We start from the raw sequence: 18,925 nt of genomic DNA on the forward strand, positions 1-18,925 counted from the left end.
TGCCTGTACCAGAGCTCCCTGCACCAGAAACACCTGCACCTGCACCAGGGTCACCTGCACCTGAGCCACCTGCACCAGAATCAGGGCCAGCTTCTGAATCACCTGCACCAGAGCCACCTACACCAGAAACACCTGCACCAGAACCAGAGTCACCGGCACCTGCAACCAAGGCACCTTCACCAGAGCCATCTGAACCTGCATCAGAACCATGTGTACCTGCACCAGACCTGCCTGTACCAGAGCCATCTGCACCAGAAACACCTGCACCAGAACCAGAACCACCTGGACCTGCACCAGAGCCATCTATACCTGAACATGCACCAGAAACACCTTCACCTGCACCAGAGCCCCATGGACCTGAGCCACCTGCACCTGAGCCACCTGCACCAGAACCAGGGTCAGTATCTAGATCACCTGCACCAGAGCCACCTGAACCAGAAACACCTGCACCAGAACCAGAGCCACCGGCACTTGCATCCGAAGCACCTTCACCAGAGCCATCTGAACCTGCATCAGAACCACCTGTACCTGCACCAGAACTGCCTGTACCAGAGCCCCCTGCACCAGAAACACCTGCACCTGAACCAGAACCACCTGGAGCTGCACCAGAGCCATCTGTACCTGAACCTGCACCAGAAACACCTGCACCTGCACCAGAGCCACATGGACCTGAGCCACCTGCACCAGAACCAGGGTCAGTATCAGGATCACCTGCACCAGAGCCATCTGTACCTGAACCTGCATCAGAACCACCTGCACCTGCACCAGACCTGCCTGTACCAGAGCTCCCTGCACCAGAAACACCTGCACCTGCACCAGGGTCACCTGCACCTGAGCCACCTGCACCAGAATCAGGGCCAGCTTCTGAATCACCTGCACCAGAGCCACCTACACCAGAAACACCTGCACCAGAACCAGAGTCACCGGCACCTGCAACCAAGGCACCTTCACCAGAGCCATCTGAACCTGCATCAGAACCATGTGTACCTGCACCAGACCTGCCTGTACCAGAGCCATCTGCACCAGAAACACCTGCACCAGAACCAGAACCACCTGGACCTGCACCAGAGCCATCTATACCTGAACATGCACCAGAAACACCTTCACCTGCACCAGAGCCCCATGGACCTGAGCCACCTGCACCTGAGCCACCTGCACCAGAACCAGGGTCAGTATCTAGATCACCTGCACCAGAGCCACCTGAACCAGAAACACCTGCACCAGAACCAGAGCCACCGGCACTTGCATCCGAAGCACCTTCACCAGAGCCATCTGAACCTGCATCAGAACCACCTGTACCTGCACCAGAACTGCCTGTACCAGAGCCCCCTGCACCAGAAACACCTGCACCAGAACCAGAACCACCTGGAGCTGCACCAGAGCCATCTGTACCTGAACCTGCACCAGAAACACCTGCACCTGCACCAGAGCCACATGGACCTGAGCCACCTGCACCAGAACCAGGGTCAGTATCAGGATCACCTGCACCAGAGCCACCTGAACCAGAAACACCTGCACCAGAACCAGAGTCACCTGCACCTGCAACCGAAGCACCTTCACCAGAGCCATCTGAACCTGCATCAGAACCACCTGTACCTGCACCAGACCTGCCTGTACCAGAGCCATCTACACCAGAACCACCTGCACCTGATTCAGAACCACAACCTCCTGGACCTGCACCAGAGGCATCTGTACCTGAATCTGCATCAGAAACACCTGCACCTGCACCAGAGCCACATGGACCTGAGCCACCTGCACCAGAACCAGGGTCAGTATCTGGATCACCTGCACCAGAGCCACCTGAACCAGAAACACCTGCACCAGAACCAGAGCCACCGGCACTTGCATCCGAAGCACCTTCACCAGAGCCATCTGAACCTGCATCAGAACCACCTGTACCTGCACCAGAACTGCCTGTACCAGAGCCATCTGCCCCAGAACTACCTGCACCTGAACCAGAAACACTTGGACCTGCACCAGAACTGCCTGTACCTGAACCAGAATTTTCTGTAACTGCACCAGAGCCAATTGCACCTGCACCTGGAACAATACCATGTGCACCTGATCCAGGGCCACCTCTACCAGAACCACCGGCTCATGCACCTGATCCAGAACCTTATGCACCTGTATCAGAATCTCCTGCACCAGAACCACCTGCCCATGCACCAGAACCATATGCACCTGTATCAGAATCACCTGCACCAGATCCACCTGCACCTGAACCAGAACCATCTGCACCTGAACTAGAGACACCTATACCAGAGCCACCTGTACTTGAGCCAATAGCACCTGCAACAGAACCACCTGCACCTGTATCAGATTCACCTGTACCACAGCCACCCGCACCTGCACCAGAACCATCTGCACCTGAACCAGAACCACCTGCTTCAGAGCCACCTGCAGCAGTGCCATCAGCACCTGCAACAGAACCATTTGCACCTGCACTTGGACCAGAACCATCTGCACCTGAATCAGAACCACCTGCACCTGAGCCACTGGAACCTGCACCAGAACCAGAGCCACCGGCACCTGCATCAGAACCACCTTCATCAGAGCCATCTGAACCTGCATCAGAACCACCTGTACCTGTTTCAGACCTGCCTGTACCAGAGCCATCTGCCCCAGAACCACCTGCACCTGAACTAGAAACACCTGGACCTACACCAGAGCCATCTGTACCTGAACCTGCATCAGAACCACCTGCACCTGCACCAGACCTGCCTGTACCAGAGCTCCCTGCATCAGAAACACCTGAACCTGCACCAGGACTGCCTGTACCAGAGCCATCTGCCCCAGAACTACCTGCACCTGAACCAGAAACACTTGGACCTGCACCAGAGCCATCTGTACCTGAACTTGTACCAAAAACACCTGCACCTGCACCAGAGCCACATGGACCTGAGTCACCTGCACCAGAACCAGGGTCAGTATCTGGATCACCTGCACCAGAGCCACCTGAATCAGAAACACCTGCACCAGAACCAGAGCCACCGACACTTGCATCCGAAGCACCTTCACCAGAGCCATCTGAACCTGCATCAGAACCACCTGTACCTGCACCAGAACTGCCTGTACCAGAGCCATCTGCCCCAGAACTACCTGCACCTGAACCAGAACTTTCTGTAACTGCACCAGAGCCAATTGCACCTGCACCTGGAACAATACCATGTGCACCTGATCCAGGGCCACCTCTACCAGAACCACCGGCTCATGCACCTGATCCAGAACCTTATGCTCCTGTATCAGAATCTCTTGCACCAGAACCACCTGCCCATGCACCAGAACCATATGCACCTGTATCAGAATCACCTGCACCAGATCCACCTGCACCTGAACCAGAACCATCTGCACCTGAACTAGAGACACCTATACCAGAGCCACCTGTACCTGAGCCAATAGCACCTGCAACAGAACCACCTGCACCTGTATCAGATTCACCTGTACCACAGCCACCCGCACCTGCACCAGAACCATCAGCACCTGCACCAGAACCAGAGCCACCGGCAATTGCATCCGAAGCACCTTCACCAGAGCCATCTGAACCTGCATTAGAACCACCTGTACCTGCACCAGAACTGCCTGTACCAGAGCCCCCTGCACCAGAAACACCTGCACCAGAACCAGAACCACCTGGAGCTGCACCAGAGCCATCTGTACCTGAACCTGCACCAGAAACACCTGCACCTGCACTAGAGCCACATGGACCTGAGCCACCTGCACCAGAACCAGGGTCAGTATCTGGATCATCTGCACCAGAGCCACCTGAACCAGAAACACCTGCACCAGAACCAGAGCCACCGGCACTTGCATCCGGAGCACCTTCACCAGAGCCATCTGAACCTGCAGCAGAACCACCTGCACCTGCAGCAGACCTGCCTGTGCCAGACCTGCCCGTACCAGAGCTCCCTGCACCAGAGCCACCTACACCAGAAACACCTGCACCAGAAACACCTGCACCAGAACCAGAGTCACCGGCACCTGCAACCGAAGCACCTTCACCAGAGCCATCTGAACTTGCATCAGAACCACCTGCACCTGCACCAGAGACACATGGACCTGAGCCACCTGCACCTGAGCCACCTGCACCAGAACCAGGGTCAGTATCTGGATCACCTGCACCAGAGCCACCTGAACCAGAAACACCTGCACCAGAACCAGAGCCACCGGCACTTGCATCCGAAGCACCTTCACCAGAGCCATTGGAACCTGCATCAGAACCACCTGTACCTGCACCAGAACCACCTGTACCAGAGCCATCTGCCCCAGAACTACCTGCACCTGCACCAGAACTGCCTGTACCAGAGCCCCCTGGACCAGAAACACCTGCACCTACACCAGAGCCATATGCACCTGAGCCATCTGCACCAGAACCAGGGTTAATATCTGAATCACCTGCACCAGAAACACCTGCACCAGAATCAGAGCGTCCGGCACCTGCATCCGAAGCACCTTCACCAGAGCCATCTGAACCTGAATCAGAACCAGCTGTACCTGCATCAGAACTGCCTGTACCAGAGCCATCTACACCAAAACCACCTGCACCTGAACCAGAATCACCTGGACCTGCACCAGAGCCATCTGTACCTGAACCTGCATCAGAACCATCTACACCTGCAGCAGACCTGCCTGTACTAGAGCCCCCAATACCATGTGCACCTGAACCAGGGCCACTTCTACCAGAACCACCTGCCCATACACCTGATCCAGAACCATATGCAACTGTATCAGAATCATCTGCACCAGAACCACCTGCCCATGCACCAGAACCATATGCACCTGTATCAGAATCACCTGCACCAGATCCACCTGCACCTGAACCAAAACCATCTGCACATGAACCAGAACCACCTGCACCTGCATCACAACCACCTGCACCAGAACCATTTGCACCGGCACCTGGACCAGAACCATCTGAACCTGAACCAGAGACACCTATACCAGAGCCACCTGTACCTGAGGCAACAGCACCTGCAAAAGAACCACCTGCACCTGTATCAGATTCACCTGTACCACAGCCACTCGCACCTTCACCAGAACCATCTGCACCTGAACCAGAACCACCTGCTTCAGAGCCACCTGCAGCAGTGCCACCAGCACCTGCACCAGAACAATCTGCACCTGCACCTGCACCAGAACCATCTGCACCTGAACCAGAGCCACCTGTACCTGAACAAGAACCACCTGGACCTGAGCCACAGCCTTCTGCACCTACATCAGAGCCAGAGCCACCTGCTCCTTCCCCTGAGCTTCCTGCACCTCCCGCTAAGCCTCCTGTATCTCCCCCAGAGCCTCTAGTACCTCCCCCTGAGCCTCCTGTATCTCCCCCTGAGCCTCTAGTACCTCCCCCTGAGCCTCCTGTATCTCCCTCTGAGCCTCTAGCCCCTCCCCCTAAGCCTTCTGCTCCTCCCCCTGAGTCACCTGCTCCTCCGCCTGAGCCTCCTGTATCCCCCCATGAGCCTTTAGCCCCTCCCCCTGAGCCTCCTGCACCAAAGACACCAAAAAGTGTCAAAAAGAAGAATTGCAATCACTCCACTGTGGCTTCATAAATGATTTGGTTTCAAAACCCTGTAAAATTAATAATTGAAAAGAATATTTCTTAATTGTTCTTTCTCAATTAAAATGAAACACACATATTATTTCCAACATCTTTACTGAATTTCCATTCGTGTATCATGCTAAAGCCTCTAAAAATAAGCAAATAAACAATAAACAATCAAAAAGCCCTCCTCACTTACTTAATTATTTTATAAAAGGCACAAAGAAAATCCTCCTGTTAAGAGGTGTTTGTTCTAAGCAGTCTCCTAGAAGAATTTAGTGGGCATTCATTAGATAAAATAAACCACCCCTCACCTATTCTCCTCTTCACCTGAGAGACAGATGCAGTCAACACAAGCATAATCAAAGCATATCTGAACAGTTCATGTACCTCAGACCCTCAGGTCATGTACCCTAGAACCTCAGATCATGTCACTCAACAGCTTGCCTGTACTGTGCAGTGAAACAGCTTTATCTCACTCTCTTGACCAAAGCTTATTCACCTTAGGCCTATTCATGTATGAATATATACATATAAATGTAAATGTGCCATATTTTGACAATTGTGATTTTTCACCGCAATCGAAATTTGTCCTCTGCTTTTTACCCATCTGTGCAGTTAGAACACACACACACACACACACTAGTGATTACTAGAGGGCTTTGGGGATTACTAGAACGCCTGGGGAGCAGTTGGGGTTAGGTGCTTTGCTCAAGGGCACCTCAGTCATGGCCTCAGGTCTGGGAATTAAACCCATGACCCTCCGGTCACAAGACCAGTTCCCTACCACCAGGCCATGACTGCCCACGTGCATGACATATAAATGCTGCAAGATATATATCTACACATCCATGTATTCATCTATGGATTATACAATGAAGTTCATTTTGTGATGGTTCTATATGGTCTAAGACATGATTATATATATATATATATATATATATATATATATATATATATATATATATATATATATATATATATATATATATAAATAAATTGTCTACAAAATGATTTTGGACTTCATTGTTTTATACTAGTATTCAGACAGAGAGACTAAAGGCCTCAGTGTTACCTCATGTGACCCCTCATTGTTACCTCATGTCATTCCTCAGTGTTACCTCACATCACCCCTCAGTATTACCTTGCATCATCCCTCATTGTTACCTCACATCACCCCCTCAGTGTTACCTCACATCACCCCTCATTATTACCTCGCATCATCCCTCATTGTTACCTCACATCACCCCTCAGTGTTACCTCGCTTCACCCCTCAGTATTACCTCACACATCACCCCTCATTGTTACCTCACATCACCCCTCAGTGTTACCTCACATCACCCCTCAGTATTACCTCGCATCATCCCACATTGTTACCTCACATCACCCCTCAGTGTTACCTCACATCACCCCTCAGTGTTACCTCACATCACCCCTCAGTATTACCTCACATCACCCCTCAGTGTTACCTCACATCACCCCTCAGTGTTACCTCTCGAAGATCTGTGAAACTGCATGTTACCTGGTGATCTACTTCTTGTCCCAAACGGGGACTAACCTGTATAATCCTGAGAACCATTATAACCATTTAGTGTGTAGAACATGGAGAGCTATCAAATGAGAGTGCATAAAACTTGTCTGGACTGAGACTGGTCCACTCACAGACTCACAACAAAAATCTTTTCGTTTTTCAGTTATTAAATATATCTTTTTAAAAAGATACATTGTGTAAAAAGTTTTATATAGATTGTTAGTCGAAACTTTTGCAACCTACTATATGTTGAATATGTTGAGAAGGGAAACAATGTCACCGATTCTTTAAAATAAGTAAAATAACACAGGATCAAATTCAAAGTATTTTAAAACGATTTATTTTTCGGCAGGGTTGCCGAGATTTTGAGATCGCCTCCGCTTCCTTGACCAAACAGACGTTTTGTAGAATAGGACGAAGTGTTTTGAAGTGATAGTTTTGTTTTAGGATTGAGCTTTCATGCAAAAACGAACGGTGAGGCTAAGGCATTTTCCTGATAACAATCACAGGTCAGTAATAAGAGCTGATATGAAGCGTTTTAAAAAATCTAGAAAAATAAGACACTTAAAGAGGGTAAATTGCGATGCGATTTATTTTTATAAGAGGAAAGAGAGAAATTGCACTTCCTGGTCTTGCAGTCGGCATGAGGTAGTGACGTTAACTGCCACAACTACTGTGTCAAAGAGAGAGAGAGAGAGAGAGAGAGAGAGAGAGAGAGAGAGAGAGATTGATTGATTATCAGGTCACAGCAGAGGGTGTGTGAATTTTGCTTCCTACATCTACAATGACTTTGTTAGTATTTCTACCGTGAAATTAATTTCCTTCGTTGTAACTTCTGAAAACAAGTAAGTGGTGTTTCGCATGCTAATGTTTACTATAGGGATTTAGAGTACATTATATAATTCGGTACTATAATACGCTATTTTGCATGTACGTATGTTTTTACGTATGTTTGCATTTATTTATTTATGATTATCACCATTTTGTTGCTTGTTCATCAAACGTGTGCACTTTTTGAACATATTATATCGCACCCATAAGTATAACAGGCTGTCACCATATATTCACCATATTCACACTTTGAAAAATGGGTTCACGTATGAGTTGATACCGTGTGCTTTCTGCACAGTCTTCCTGATTGTTATTAAACAGGAGATTTCTGACGGGTTTCTGTGAAATTTCATGTTGTTGATATATATTTTTTTTTACTTGAAAACAGAAACGTACAAGACATCCTTTGTAACAAGGATGACTTTAAAATCAAGTTCAATGGTAAATTTGTCCTATATCCAGTTTAATTGTTTAATTACACAGCTGTTTAATTATACTACTGTTTAAGTATACAACTGCTTAATTACACAAATAAGCAGACATTTAAATAGACAGAAACACATTTTTTTGTCAACCTCCCATAAGTGGCGTAACACATGGATAACAAGTTTTAATGGTCTGATGCGCTATATGTGTTTCCTCGCATGCATACACAGTTCTGGAACTCGCTCCCTACATGGGAAAATGCGATAGTGTCAAGTAGTTTAAACCATTTTTCCTCCAAAAAAGTGTTTGTTTTTCACATTTTGCTTATGTCTCTCAGCCACGTGTCTTCTGGACAGAAGTGGTGTTGAGCATGATTTATAGAAGTATCTATAGAGTTTTATAGAAATTTCTTTAGAACATGATGGCACCCTCACATAGGAGGGGCGTTTAGAGAGGATAATCATGTTGGATCATATGATCATTTAAATTCAGAAACTGATATTTAGTTCATTCTCGCAGCAAATCCTAATGTTTAGATAGTTAGAAGGTCCCAAGCTCTTTCAGGACAGAGTTTGGTTATTGCATCTAATGTGTAGTCAGGTTCTTCAGGGAGGTTCATTTCCATCCTTGCAAGTACTGAAGGACTCAGTCACTGTTCCAACCATATATGATATTCAGAAGTGACCCAAGTTGCAATAGCTAATAACCCCAGAGAGTCTCAATCACTTTCCCTGTGAGCTGAGAAGCCTAAATTATGTGTATTCAAAATAAGATTATATTTGGAACACTGTGTGATTAATGGCTGAGACAGATTAAACATATTATTATAGCAGTTAATATAACAGTTAAAGCAGTTACAGTATTATAGAGAAAATATTACAGATTGCTTACAGGAAATCAAACACAGCATATTTTGCTTTTGAATATTGAACAACATCTGAATATTTTGTAATATTGAACATGATCCCAAAGAGCGGCTCACATATAAACACATATAAATAAGCAAATAACAAGTAATTGGTTTACTCCTTTTTAATTGATTTACAGAAGACGGCATGTTTGTGGGGAGATGAGCGCAGGTGCGGGCCCCACCCCTGCCTCGGCCTGCGTTTCGGAGACGCCGGATTGTCCTGATCCTCGCAGCACGTTGAGTCTGTCTTCCTTGCCTCGGACACATGGGGATCTCGGCATCTTAGCATGGACCCGAGCATCACGGGCCGGGACGAGGGGAGTGCGGACGAGGGATCGGTGGTCCAGGCGCAGCTGGATCAGTTCCGAAAGCTGGGATTCTCTGGTGCCCAGGTGCGGGCTGTGCTTGTTAAACTGGGACATCGCAAGGACACAAACAAGATTCTGGGAGAACTGATGAGAGCAGGGGTGGAGACAGAGGAGCAAGAGGAGCCCCATGTTTCATTGGCTCCGCTATCGCATGGAGATAGCACTGATAAAGGCCATGGCAGTCACAGCGCCTTGACTCCGCCCACAGAGCCGGAGGAGTACGCCGACAGTAATGATGACCTCAGACCAATCGTGATTGACGGCAGCAATGTAGCCATGAGGTGAGTGTGTCTGCCATCTCACAACCCTTGTGGCTAATTCTCTTTCTGCACACTCGACCTGCTTCCTGGTCCTAGGGAAGCAGCATATCTTAAGGCTTTGTTTTGTGTCAAATCTCATTTTTTCAGAGTCATGCTGTGTTCTCTCTAATGTTGGAAAGCAGCTTATTTTAATAAGGATACTGTGAAGGAGTGAAAACAGAAAACTGCCTCTGCCTTTCTGTCTCCCAGAAGGGTTTCAGTAGTTCTGATAAAACCATTATACACATTTTGTAATAACCCTAACCCTATTCTTGTGATGAAGAACCGACACACCTGATCCATTTTAATAGGTCAGGTGCATACATTTATGCATATTATATGCATTTATTAACTTCTATCTATCTATCTATCTATCTATCTATCTATCTATCTATCTATCTATCTATCTATCTATCTATCTATCTATCTATCTATCTATCTATCTATCTATCTATCTATCTATCTATAATCCTAATCTGAATCCTTATATTGTACTTGGCTGGTTGTAATTGGGGCAGTGTAATGATTCCAGAATGGCATCTGGCAACTGTTCCGCATGCCTGGGCAGAGGACTCCGCAAATCATCTCCCTAGTATGCAAATTCTCCTTCTATGCAAATCAGGTCCTTGGGCCCTCCCCCAAGGACTCTGACGGGCTGTCAGTGACAGTGCGCAGCTAGAACTGGCCTGATTACATGGCTCCTCACTATGTGATACTGGGCCCTTGCTGTTATGCTGTAGGACATTGTACAGCAGAATAAGAACTCAGAGGCAACGTGTCGCCAGGACGTCTAGATGTAATAATATTACAGGTTGTGCATGATTGGGTTGTGGCCAGTGGCAGCTGGTGAAAAATGCTCTGCATGTGGCTGCTTGTGAGTCAGTTTCACAAGTACTAGTGATGTGAGATCATCAGAAATTATTTAAATAGCTTTAAAAATCAACATCAGACTATAATTAGTTGCAGATCTAATGTGGTCAATGCCATGTTCTATCTGAAAAAAAAAATGTGAAGACAACAAAATAAGTCACTTAACTACTTAGTTACATCCAGCGAACTATGACCAAGTGCGGGAGAAACCTTAGGTGTACATTTCCCTTTTGTGTTAGCCTGTTATGTGATTTCTATGTCATGTGTATCTGTGTCAAACCATTTTGACGCAGTTTTTTTAAATAGGGTCATCTCATCATTTTCTTTACTGCTGAAGACATGGGATTAATCCCCATCTGGCCAAGTGTCCTATTATATACCAGTAAGAGTTCTTGGGCAGTCTTGGCAGTTAAAGGCAGTATGCCACGGTGCCCTCGGCTAACCTGCTAATTGTAGCATTTCATTTGATCTGTTTTCTTGTTTCAGATTTCAGATAATAACTTTCCACATTTTAGATCAGATCTGGAGAGTGAAAGTGTTTACTAGGTTTCTGCTATTCTGTCTCGGTCTCTCTTTTTCAGTCATGGAAACAAGGAAGTTTTCTCCTGCCTTGGAGTTCAGCTGGCTGTGAAGTACTTCTTGGACCGCGGCCATACAAACGTTACTGTTTTTGTGCCATCCTGGAGGCGGGAGCAGCCCCGACCAGATGTACCAATCACAGGTGAGAGGAACGTCCTCCATGGTTCACACACGTGGCTGTTCGTTTCCATGTAATAATTTCAACTTCCTTCTAAAAAACACAGTATGTCCATTTATGTGAAAATCAGCTTGGTAGATGAAATAAGAACTTCATCAGAGCAACCAAACACAAACTTAAAACCGTAATTATAATCTAATGGAGCTTTACCAATTTATCCTATAAATCTGTAATGTAAATGAACGCTCTATTCATCTACTCAGAATATAAGTCTGGCACAGTGGACCAAATGCGTGATAATCATCTTACTACTATTTGAAAAGAAAGGATGTTCTGGCCCCTTGAGAAAAAGTAATTTTTCATTTTGAAATGTTCAAACTGACGCAAGCATCTTAATTACTGTAACTTGCGTTCAGTGAAGGTAACCAGGTGCAGAGAAGCTCGTGCAGTTCTGTGGCATTGCCAGATAAATCCCGATGAGTGTCTGTCTTTCTTCAGTCTGCATTAATTAATTCACTTTGTGATTATCTCTTAATGTTCAGGCCGCATGTTTTTCGTATGTGAGTATTTGACATGCCTCAGATGTTGAACTTAAATGCCATCTGCAAGTGCTCTCAATTGGAATTGCAGGCAGGTTACAGTGCAAGATTGTTTTTGTAGTGAGCTTCCTTGTTTGGTGAGGCGTGCTCCAGTAGAGAGAGGGAGCATCGGGCGCTAGCTATAACTATGCAGTTATGAAGTGTCTAACTACGTCTTTGTGAAGTATTGTTGTGTGCATTCTGTTGTTGAGCATTGGTGAAACCCAGATCTACAGATACAGTACACCCTAGGAACCCCCTGTGCATGAACAACCAGAAAGGGGGGGGGGGGGGGGGGGGGTCACTGGGGGTGTATTTCCTCAGAAATAGTTCTACTGCTGTCAAAGTGGTTGGCAGTAAATGCCCAGAAGATAATCTGCCCTGACATGGTTATTTTCGCTTGATTGTAAAGGACTTTGGCTTTGCCAGCTGATGCTTCACAGACTGCCAGACAGTGACATCAGTATCATGTGGTATTTGTGCCTTTGCCAGGATACAATCTCTTGTGATTTTTGTCAAAGTGTAATGAGTACAGCACTCGAGGTTGCTGGATCTTACCTGCATAGGTAATTATAACAGATCTTTGATCTTTGATGATTTTTGTCAAAGCATTTAAGGAAACACTCAATGCCAGTGGGTCTTACCTGCAAAGGTCATTACAGGTGCCATTTCCAGTAAATCTGTTTACAGATGCACTGGTTATACTGTAGTATGTCATCATCAAGTACAAAGTCAGTATGAAGAACTGTAGTATGTCATGACTGAAAGGCAAATTGCTGGTTCATATATTTGTACTATTATCTACACATAACTGCACTGTGAAATTTCCCCTGGGTAGGTAGGAAGGTATATCTATAGTTATATATATATATATAACTAAGGGGGTTGAAACGTGTCTGTGTGTCTGCTGTGTCTGTGCTGTGTCTTTGTGTCTGTGCTGTGCTTTGTCTTTGTGTCTGTGCTGTGTCTGTATGTCTGTGCTGTGTCTGTATGTCGGTGCTGTGTCTGTGTGTCTGTGCTGTGTCTGTGTGTCTGTGCTGTGTCTGTATGTCTGTGCTATGTCTGTGTGTCTGTGCTGTGTCTGTGTGTCTGTGCTGTGTCTGTAAATCTCTGCTGTGTCTGTGTCTGTGCTGTGCTGTGTCTCTATGTCTGTGCTGTGTCTCTGTGTCTGTGCTGTTTCTGTATGTCTGTGCTGGTATGGCTTGTTCTCCTCAGACCAACACATTCTGCGTGAGCTGGAGAGGAGAAAGGTCCTGGTGTTCACCCCGTCGCGGCGCGTAGCGGGAAAGCGGGTGGTCTGCTACGACGATCGATTCATCGTCAAGCTGGCGTTCGAGTTGGATGGCATCATCGTGTCCAACGACACGTACCGGGACCTGCAGGCGGAGAGACCCGAGTGGAAGCGCTTCATCGAGGAGAGGCTCCTCATGTTCTCCTTCGTCAATGACAAGTACGGCCTGTGCAGACCACGCTGGGCTGGTGCTCTAGTAGGTCTACGAGGTCCAGAAGGTCTAGGACACCTGAAATTGTGCAGACTGTAGTGCAGAGCATCTCAGCCAACTGAATCCAGTGTCACTGCATTTAAGGATGTTCTGTAGTGTCACTGTGTTTGTGGATATTCTGCAGTCACCGTGTCTGCAGTGTCTGTTCTAGTCATGCACTTCAACGGGTCTTGATTTTGGGAAGCATCATAGTGCTGAGATCATCTTAAATGAGATGTTCAGTGTGTCACTCACTCTGCCATCGATGACCTGTGGGTTTTGATGCTTTCGGAAAACCCAGCCATAAAGTTGAAAGGTCATTAGTAAGATCGGGTGGTGTTGTGCAGGAACAGAGTAGCTGGGACTGGTTCTGGTTCTGGTTCCCTCGTTAAACTCCAGCTGTTGGGTTTTTCCTTCTTGTTGTACTCCTGGCTCATGGAAGTTTACAACTACAGATAATTACAGTAACCAGTGATCTAGGTCTAGTGTTTTAGCGCTGGTGATATATGGTTATTACATTGAAATTGTAATGGAAAATTGTGATGGGCCTTTTCTGATTTAATTGCTTACTAATATTTCTCAGTCCTGCAGTGCAGTTACGGAGTCTTTAACCTTTTTAAGTGTCTTATTATTGATGTTCTTAGACAAGTTCAGTTGGACCTACTCCAGAGAAGGTCTTGCAGTTGCTCAACTTGCTTTGCCTTTGAACTTCCCAAGGTTCATGCCCCCAGACGACCCACTTGGGAGACATGGACCTACTCTGGACAACTTCCTGCGCAAGACACCGCGAGTGACCGTGAGACTACCCTGCCCCTACGGTGAGCCGGCACGTCCTCTCCTGCCTCCCAGATCAACAAAAGCTTTGTATGCAAATAGTTTAATCCTGTAGGATTATCCAGCAAGTGCGTGCAAGCCTAAATGGAAAGAGAATGTGTTCAGGAACGTAAGAATGCATAAAGAAAGACAGACATACCTTGCCTTAAGGAAAGCAGCACTGTGTGAATGTAGTGTATTCAGATAGAGTTGATCATGGATGAATGTATATTTGTTTGTTAGTTTGTTTACATGCTGATATTGCATATCTACCACAGTGAAGGTTGCTCTTTCTGGGATTCACACAAATAAATCTAAAAGCAAATGCTTTAATCTGGTCTATAATGGTACCTGCAAACATCTGAGGCTTTTCATAACTGTACATAATGAGTCTTTTTCTTTTGATGGCAGGTAAGAAATGCACATATGGGATCAAGTGTAAATTCAGTCACCCTGAGCGTGCTGGGCAGCCTCATCGCGCCCTGGCAGATGAGCTGAGAGAGAAAGCCAAAGCTGCTTCGTTACAACACAGAGCGCCCCCATCAGGCCTGGAGCAGGCAAATGCTGCATCGCTGGAGGAAGCAATGGAGCAGAAACTCGTTCTGGATCGGAGTGGACCTTTCAAGAAGGCCCAGACCAGCGAGAACGTACTGGTACTGAAGAGCGGGCAGCGGTCCGCTCACAGGAAGTCCCGTCCAAAGCGTGAGAGGCAGGCTCACTACTCGCTGGACTCCGCCCACACTTCCTCCCAGAAGTTCCTAGACTCCGGCCATGCTTCCTCCCAGAAGCTCCTGGACTCTGCCCACGCTTCCTCCCAGATGTTCCAGGACTCCGCCCACATTTCCTCCCAGAAGCTCCTGGACTCCAGCTATGATTCTTCCCAGAAGCTCCTGGACTCTGGCCTTGGCTCATACGAGTGCCACTGCGCGGAGGCTCATGGCAGCTGCTGTGAGCAAGCATGTAAAGGGGAGGTCTGGAGGCCCAACCCACAGGCTGGAGGGAGACACCCACAGCCTCAGTCCGGCGGGCCGCCCTGCAGCTGCTGCTCCTGTTGGTCCATGAGCTCCGGTGCAGGCTGCCACCACCAGCACCTCGGCTTGGGTACCTCACAACACCCAGGTGCTGCCTCCTACTGCCCACCTCGATATCATTCATACGGAGGAAGCCCCACTTACTCCCCAGTGACCAGGACACAGTACAGCCTTCCCACTGACTTCCCTCCCAGTGCCATGTCTCTGCCTCATGGCTACTGGTCTGAAAAATATGGGGGCTTTTCCCATTCATCTCCTAGCCCCATGCAAGGGGACAGCGCCCTCTGGGGGATGGCGGTGGCGAAGGCTGGCCCTCTAATGCCAGAGAGAGAGCAGGTCCGTAAGAAGTTGCTGGCTGTTTTCAATGCCCGCCTTGTGGACAGAGCCATGGGTATGTTCCCAAACCTGATGGACCCTCAGAAACTGGCCGTGGAGATCCTCAACCTACAGTCGTATGAAGGGGCTTTGTGAGTTTTGCTGCCCACCTTTTGGGTTCAGTTGATTTAATTTGATTTTAGTAAACTATTTTGTATTTCACGCAAATGATGGACCACATTACATTGCATGTGGTGCCTATAATACAAACAAAAATAGAGTCACAGAGATCACAGAACAAAAGGGATTCCACTATAGATTGTGCAGGTGTGCATGTGTTTCTAAGAGAAATATGTTGATGCCAACATCTTCATATATTACACATTTGCCCAACTTTCTAGACTAAATCCTATGAAATGGCTGTTGCTCTCTAAACTTCCTCCAGCAACCTCAGATGCTGTATGTCATGGTCTGCTAAGTGGTGCAGTTGCTTGTGCTTTTGCCATTTTGTTATAGAAGATACAGGGTCAGCCCTGTCCAGGAAGGGCCAGCTCTCTGCTCTCTGTGAGGAGGACTTCACTGGTTGGTGCCATGACACTGTTTTATAAGTAGGGTTGTTATTGGGTTGCAGCTTACAGCTTATAATTTTGCATAAACAAGTAAATAGAGCATGATACATGATGTGTAAGGAAAAATACTCCCTAAACAAATCTGATTTTAAAGATTTAAAATTTTTATTTTGGCATTATTAAGATTACATATAAAGTGCTGTGTTAAGGTCTTAGACCATCGTTAGGGTTTTATTGTTTGTTTTAGTGAGTGGTGCAGTATCATTACCACATATAATTATTTCTCAGTCTCTATATTAAAATTATTAGTATTTAGTGACCTTCATTGCCACTATCCTGAAGTATTCTGCAGTAATCTTCTGGAATTATCTGTCCTGAAGTGTTCTGTAGTAATCTTCTGGAACTCTCTGTCCTGAAGTGTTCTGTAGTAATCTTCTGGTTTGTTATACCAGGCTTCTTTGAGCACTTCCCAGAATTCTTTTTTAGTTTTAGTTTTTTCCTGTTTTTGCTCAAGTGTTAGGGGTAGTGGGGGTAGTCACACTAAATAAATGCTAACACAACAAATCTAATGATGGCCTAAGACCTTTGCTCATTACTGTAAATCTCTTAACATCTTAGAGCATCTTGATAAATATATTGAGTATGAACACCCCCACACCCCAAATACTGAGAGAATTCTACTGAAAGTTTGAAACAGGGAACTTCTATGTGAATGCCATGCGTATTTTAAATTGTGGCAGATGTAATATTGGTTGCATTCACAGCGAGCTTGTACTGCCTTATCTGGATTTGGTGCTACCTGAATCATTTTGCCAGCATGTTCGCATGGAAACTCTTATTTTGCTGTTAGAATTTTTACCACATATTGATGTTGAAAGTTTAGAGTGACAATTGTCAGGTTGAAAATTTCACTGAACTTTAAGAATGACCTTTATTCTTCTTAAGCTGGTTAGCGGGTGTAGGTAGCTGTTGCTAAACGAGCTAAACGTGTGAGCAAAGTGATGTGTGTGCACGGTTGGCACTGTGTGCCTTCAGCAGTAGTCCTAATACAAAACTACCTAAGAGAGGTAGATGTGTGTACACCCTGTGGGTTCTGGGTATTTTCCCATTAAACTTGCTGAGGATCAACAAATATTTATTATATAACCTCAAAAGTGTAGTACTAACATGATCTACTGTTGCATGAATGTTGCAGCAGACATTCTGATTCCCACAGCATAACTGTATGCAAATAAGGACTTCTGTATGCAAATCAGGACTGTTGTATGCAAATCAGGATGCTGTGAGTGACAGTCAACAAGAGGCGGAAAGCTATAAATAGCCCCTGCCTCATGTGTTAATTTTCTAGCCAGAGAGATTACAGTTGATTGACACATGTAGTGTAAAAGTTCTTTTAGACTACATAGAGGTATTTGTTGATTAGATACATAATCCTACTTAATCCTTTGACATTTATTGTGCCTTTAGACTACAAGAGAGCTGAACTATAATGATGAGAGATTTTCAGCAAATTGTCAGCAAAAAGAAGTTTGTAAAATGTCACGCAGCATTATGCAGCGTTATAACAATAACGGTAAAACAGAAATATATGAAAAATATAAAACTATAAAATATAAAACATTTAAAATATACATTTGCTATGTATGTTTTCTGTTGATTAGATATCTAATCTTACATAATCTTTTGACGTTTATTGTACTTTTCAAATATTGAGAGAATGTGTCAGTATCTATTAGTTATGAGCAAAATCCCAGAAGTCCCAGATGCCAGTATTCAGTGGGGTAAATAGCAGGATGTTATTCTTTTTGTTGTGACAAAACCCTGTATATTGGAGAAGACAGTGATGTCATAGTGATGTCACAATGCTACATGTGGTGGTTGCTGGGCAAAGCAGTCTGTTAATCATGTAGAATGAGAACAATTCTTTCAAATAATTACATTCTGAGTGTAAATAAATAATTTCTTCAGATATATCCATGTAAAACTCATGACGGGACTTGTCATTGTTATTTTCTCTTATGTCCTGCAGTGCATCCTGCAATGCGTCCTGCACTGCGGCTTTGATCCTCATCTCTGTGACTGGGGTTGGGTATCTGTATTCTCACTGACAGCACTCTCAACTGTTGGACCTACAGCGGTTTCCAATCAGAATGTTTCAACGTGCACGTCACCAGCATTCCAGCTGGGTTTTCTTATGTTTTTTTTTATTTCTAATACATTGACTCCTTCATTCAAACCTGTGTCTTTGTTCTTTCAGCTATTAAACAACATTGCAATACATTCTGTAGTCAATTCATTTAGCTAACATGCCAAATATTTTATTTAAAACCCCCCATTGTGTCCCAGATGGATAACTTTTTGATATTTTTCATTTACATTTTTATTTTCAGCATTTAGCAGACGCTATTATCCAGAGCAACTTTCAAAAGTTCTTTGTCATCTACTCATAGAATGTGTTCTAGCCAGTACAGTAGGTTGGAGATCAAGGCACAGTTTAATCAATGCTGATACCTAAAAGTGCACAATAAGTGTTCAAACTCTATATATACACAAATTCTATATCAGACACTCTATATCAGACAAATTTTATATACACACTCTATCAGACATGCGCTATATCAGACACTCTATGTCAAACACACTACATGTACACGCTCTATATCAGACACG

At 45.8% G+C, this 18,925-nt stretch overlaps 1 protein-coding gene across 4 annotated transcripts; it reads left to right on the plus strand.

Moving 5' to 3' along the window:
• Positions 1-7,770: 7,770 nt before the first annotated feature.
• Positions 7,771-18,667, plus strand: zc3h12ab (zinc finger CCCH-type containing 12Ab). Of its 4 annotated transcripts, XM_077006135.1 has the most exons (8): positions 7,771-7,912; positions 9,372-9,883; positions 11,353-11,492; positions 13,262-13,496; positions 14,245-14,345; positions 14,752-15,838; positions 16,203-16,268; positions 18,285-18,667. In XM_077006135.1, the coding sequence occupies exons 2-7, from the start codon at positions 9,522-9,524 to the stop codon at positions 16,252-16,254; spliced, it is 1,977 nt and encodes a 658-aa protein (XP_076862250.1). In that variant the 5' UTR covers positions 7,771-7,912; positions 9,372-9,521; the 3' UTR covers positions 16,255-16,268; positions 18,285-18,667. The 4 variants fall into 4 exon arrangements, with proteins under 4 accessions (XP_076862250.1, XP_076862249.1, XP_076862248.1 ...); XM_077006134.1 differs by having other exon boundaries at positions 16,203-18,667; XM_077006133.1 differs by lacking the exon at positions 16,203-16,268.
• The last annotated feature ends 258 nt before the right edge of the window (positions 18,668-18,925 follow it).

The sequence above is a fragment of the Brachyhypopomus gauderio genome, chromosome 5 (genome assembly GCF_052324685.1).
Source record: "Brachyhypopomus gauderio isolate BG-103 chromosome 5, BGAUD_0.2, whole genome shotgun sequence".
Classification (NCBI taxonomy): Eukaryota; Metazoa; Chordata; class Actinopteri; order Gymnotiformes; family Hypopomidae; genus Brachyhypopomus; species Brachyhypopomus gauderio.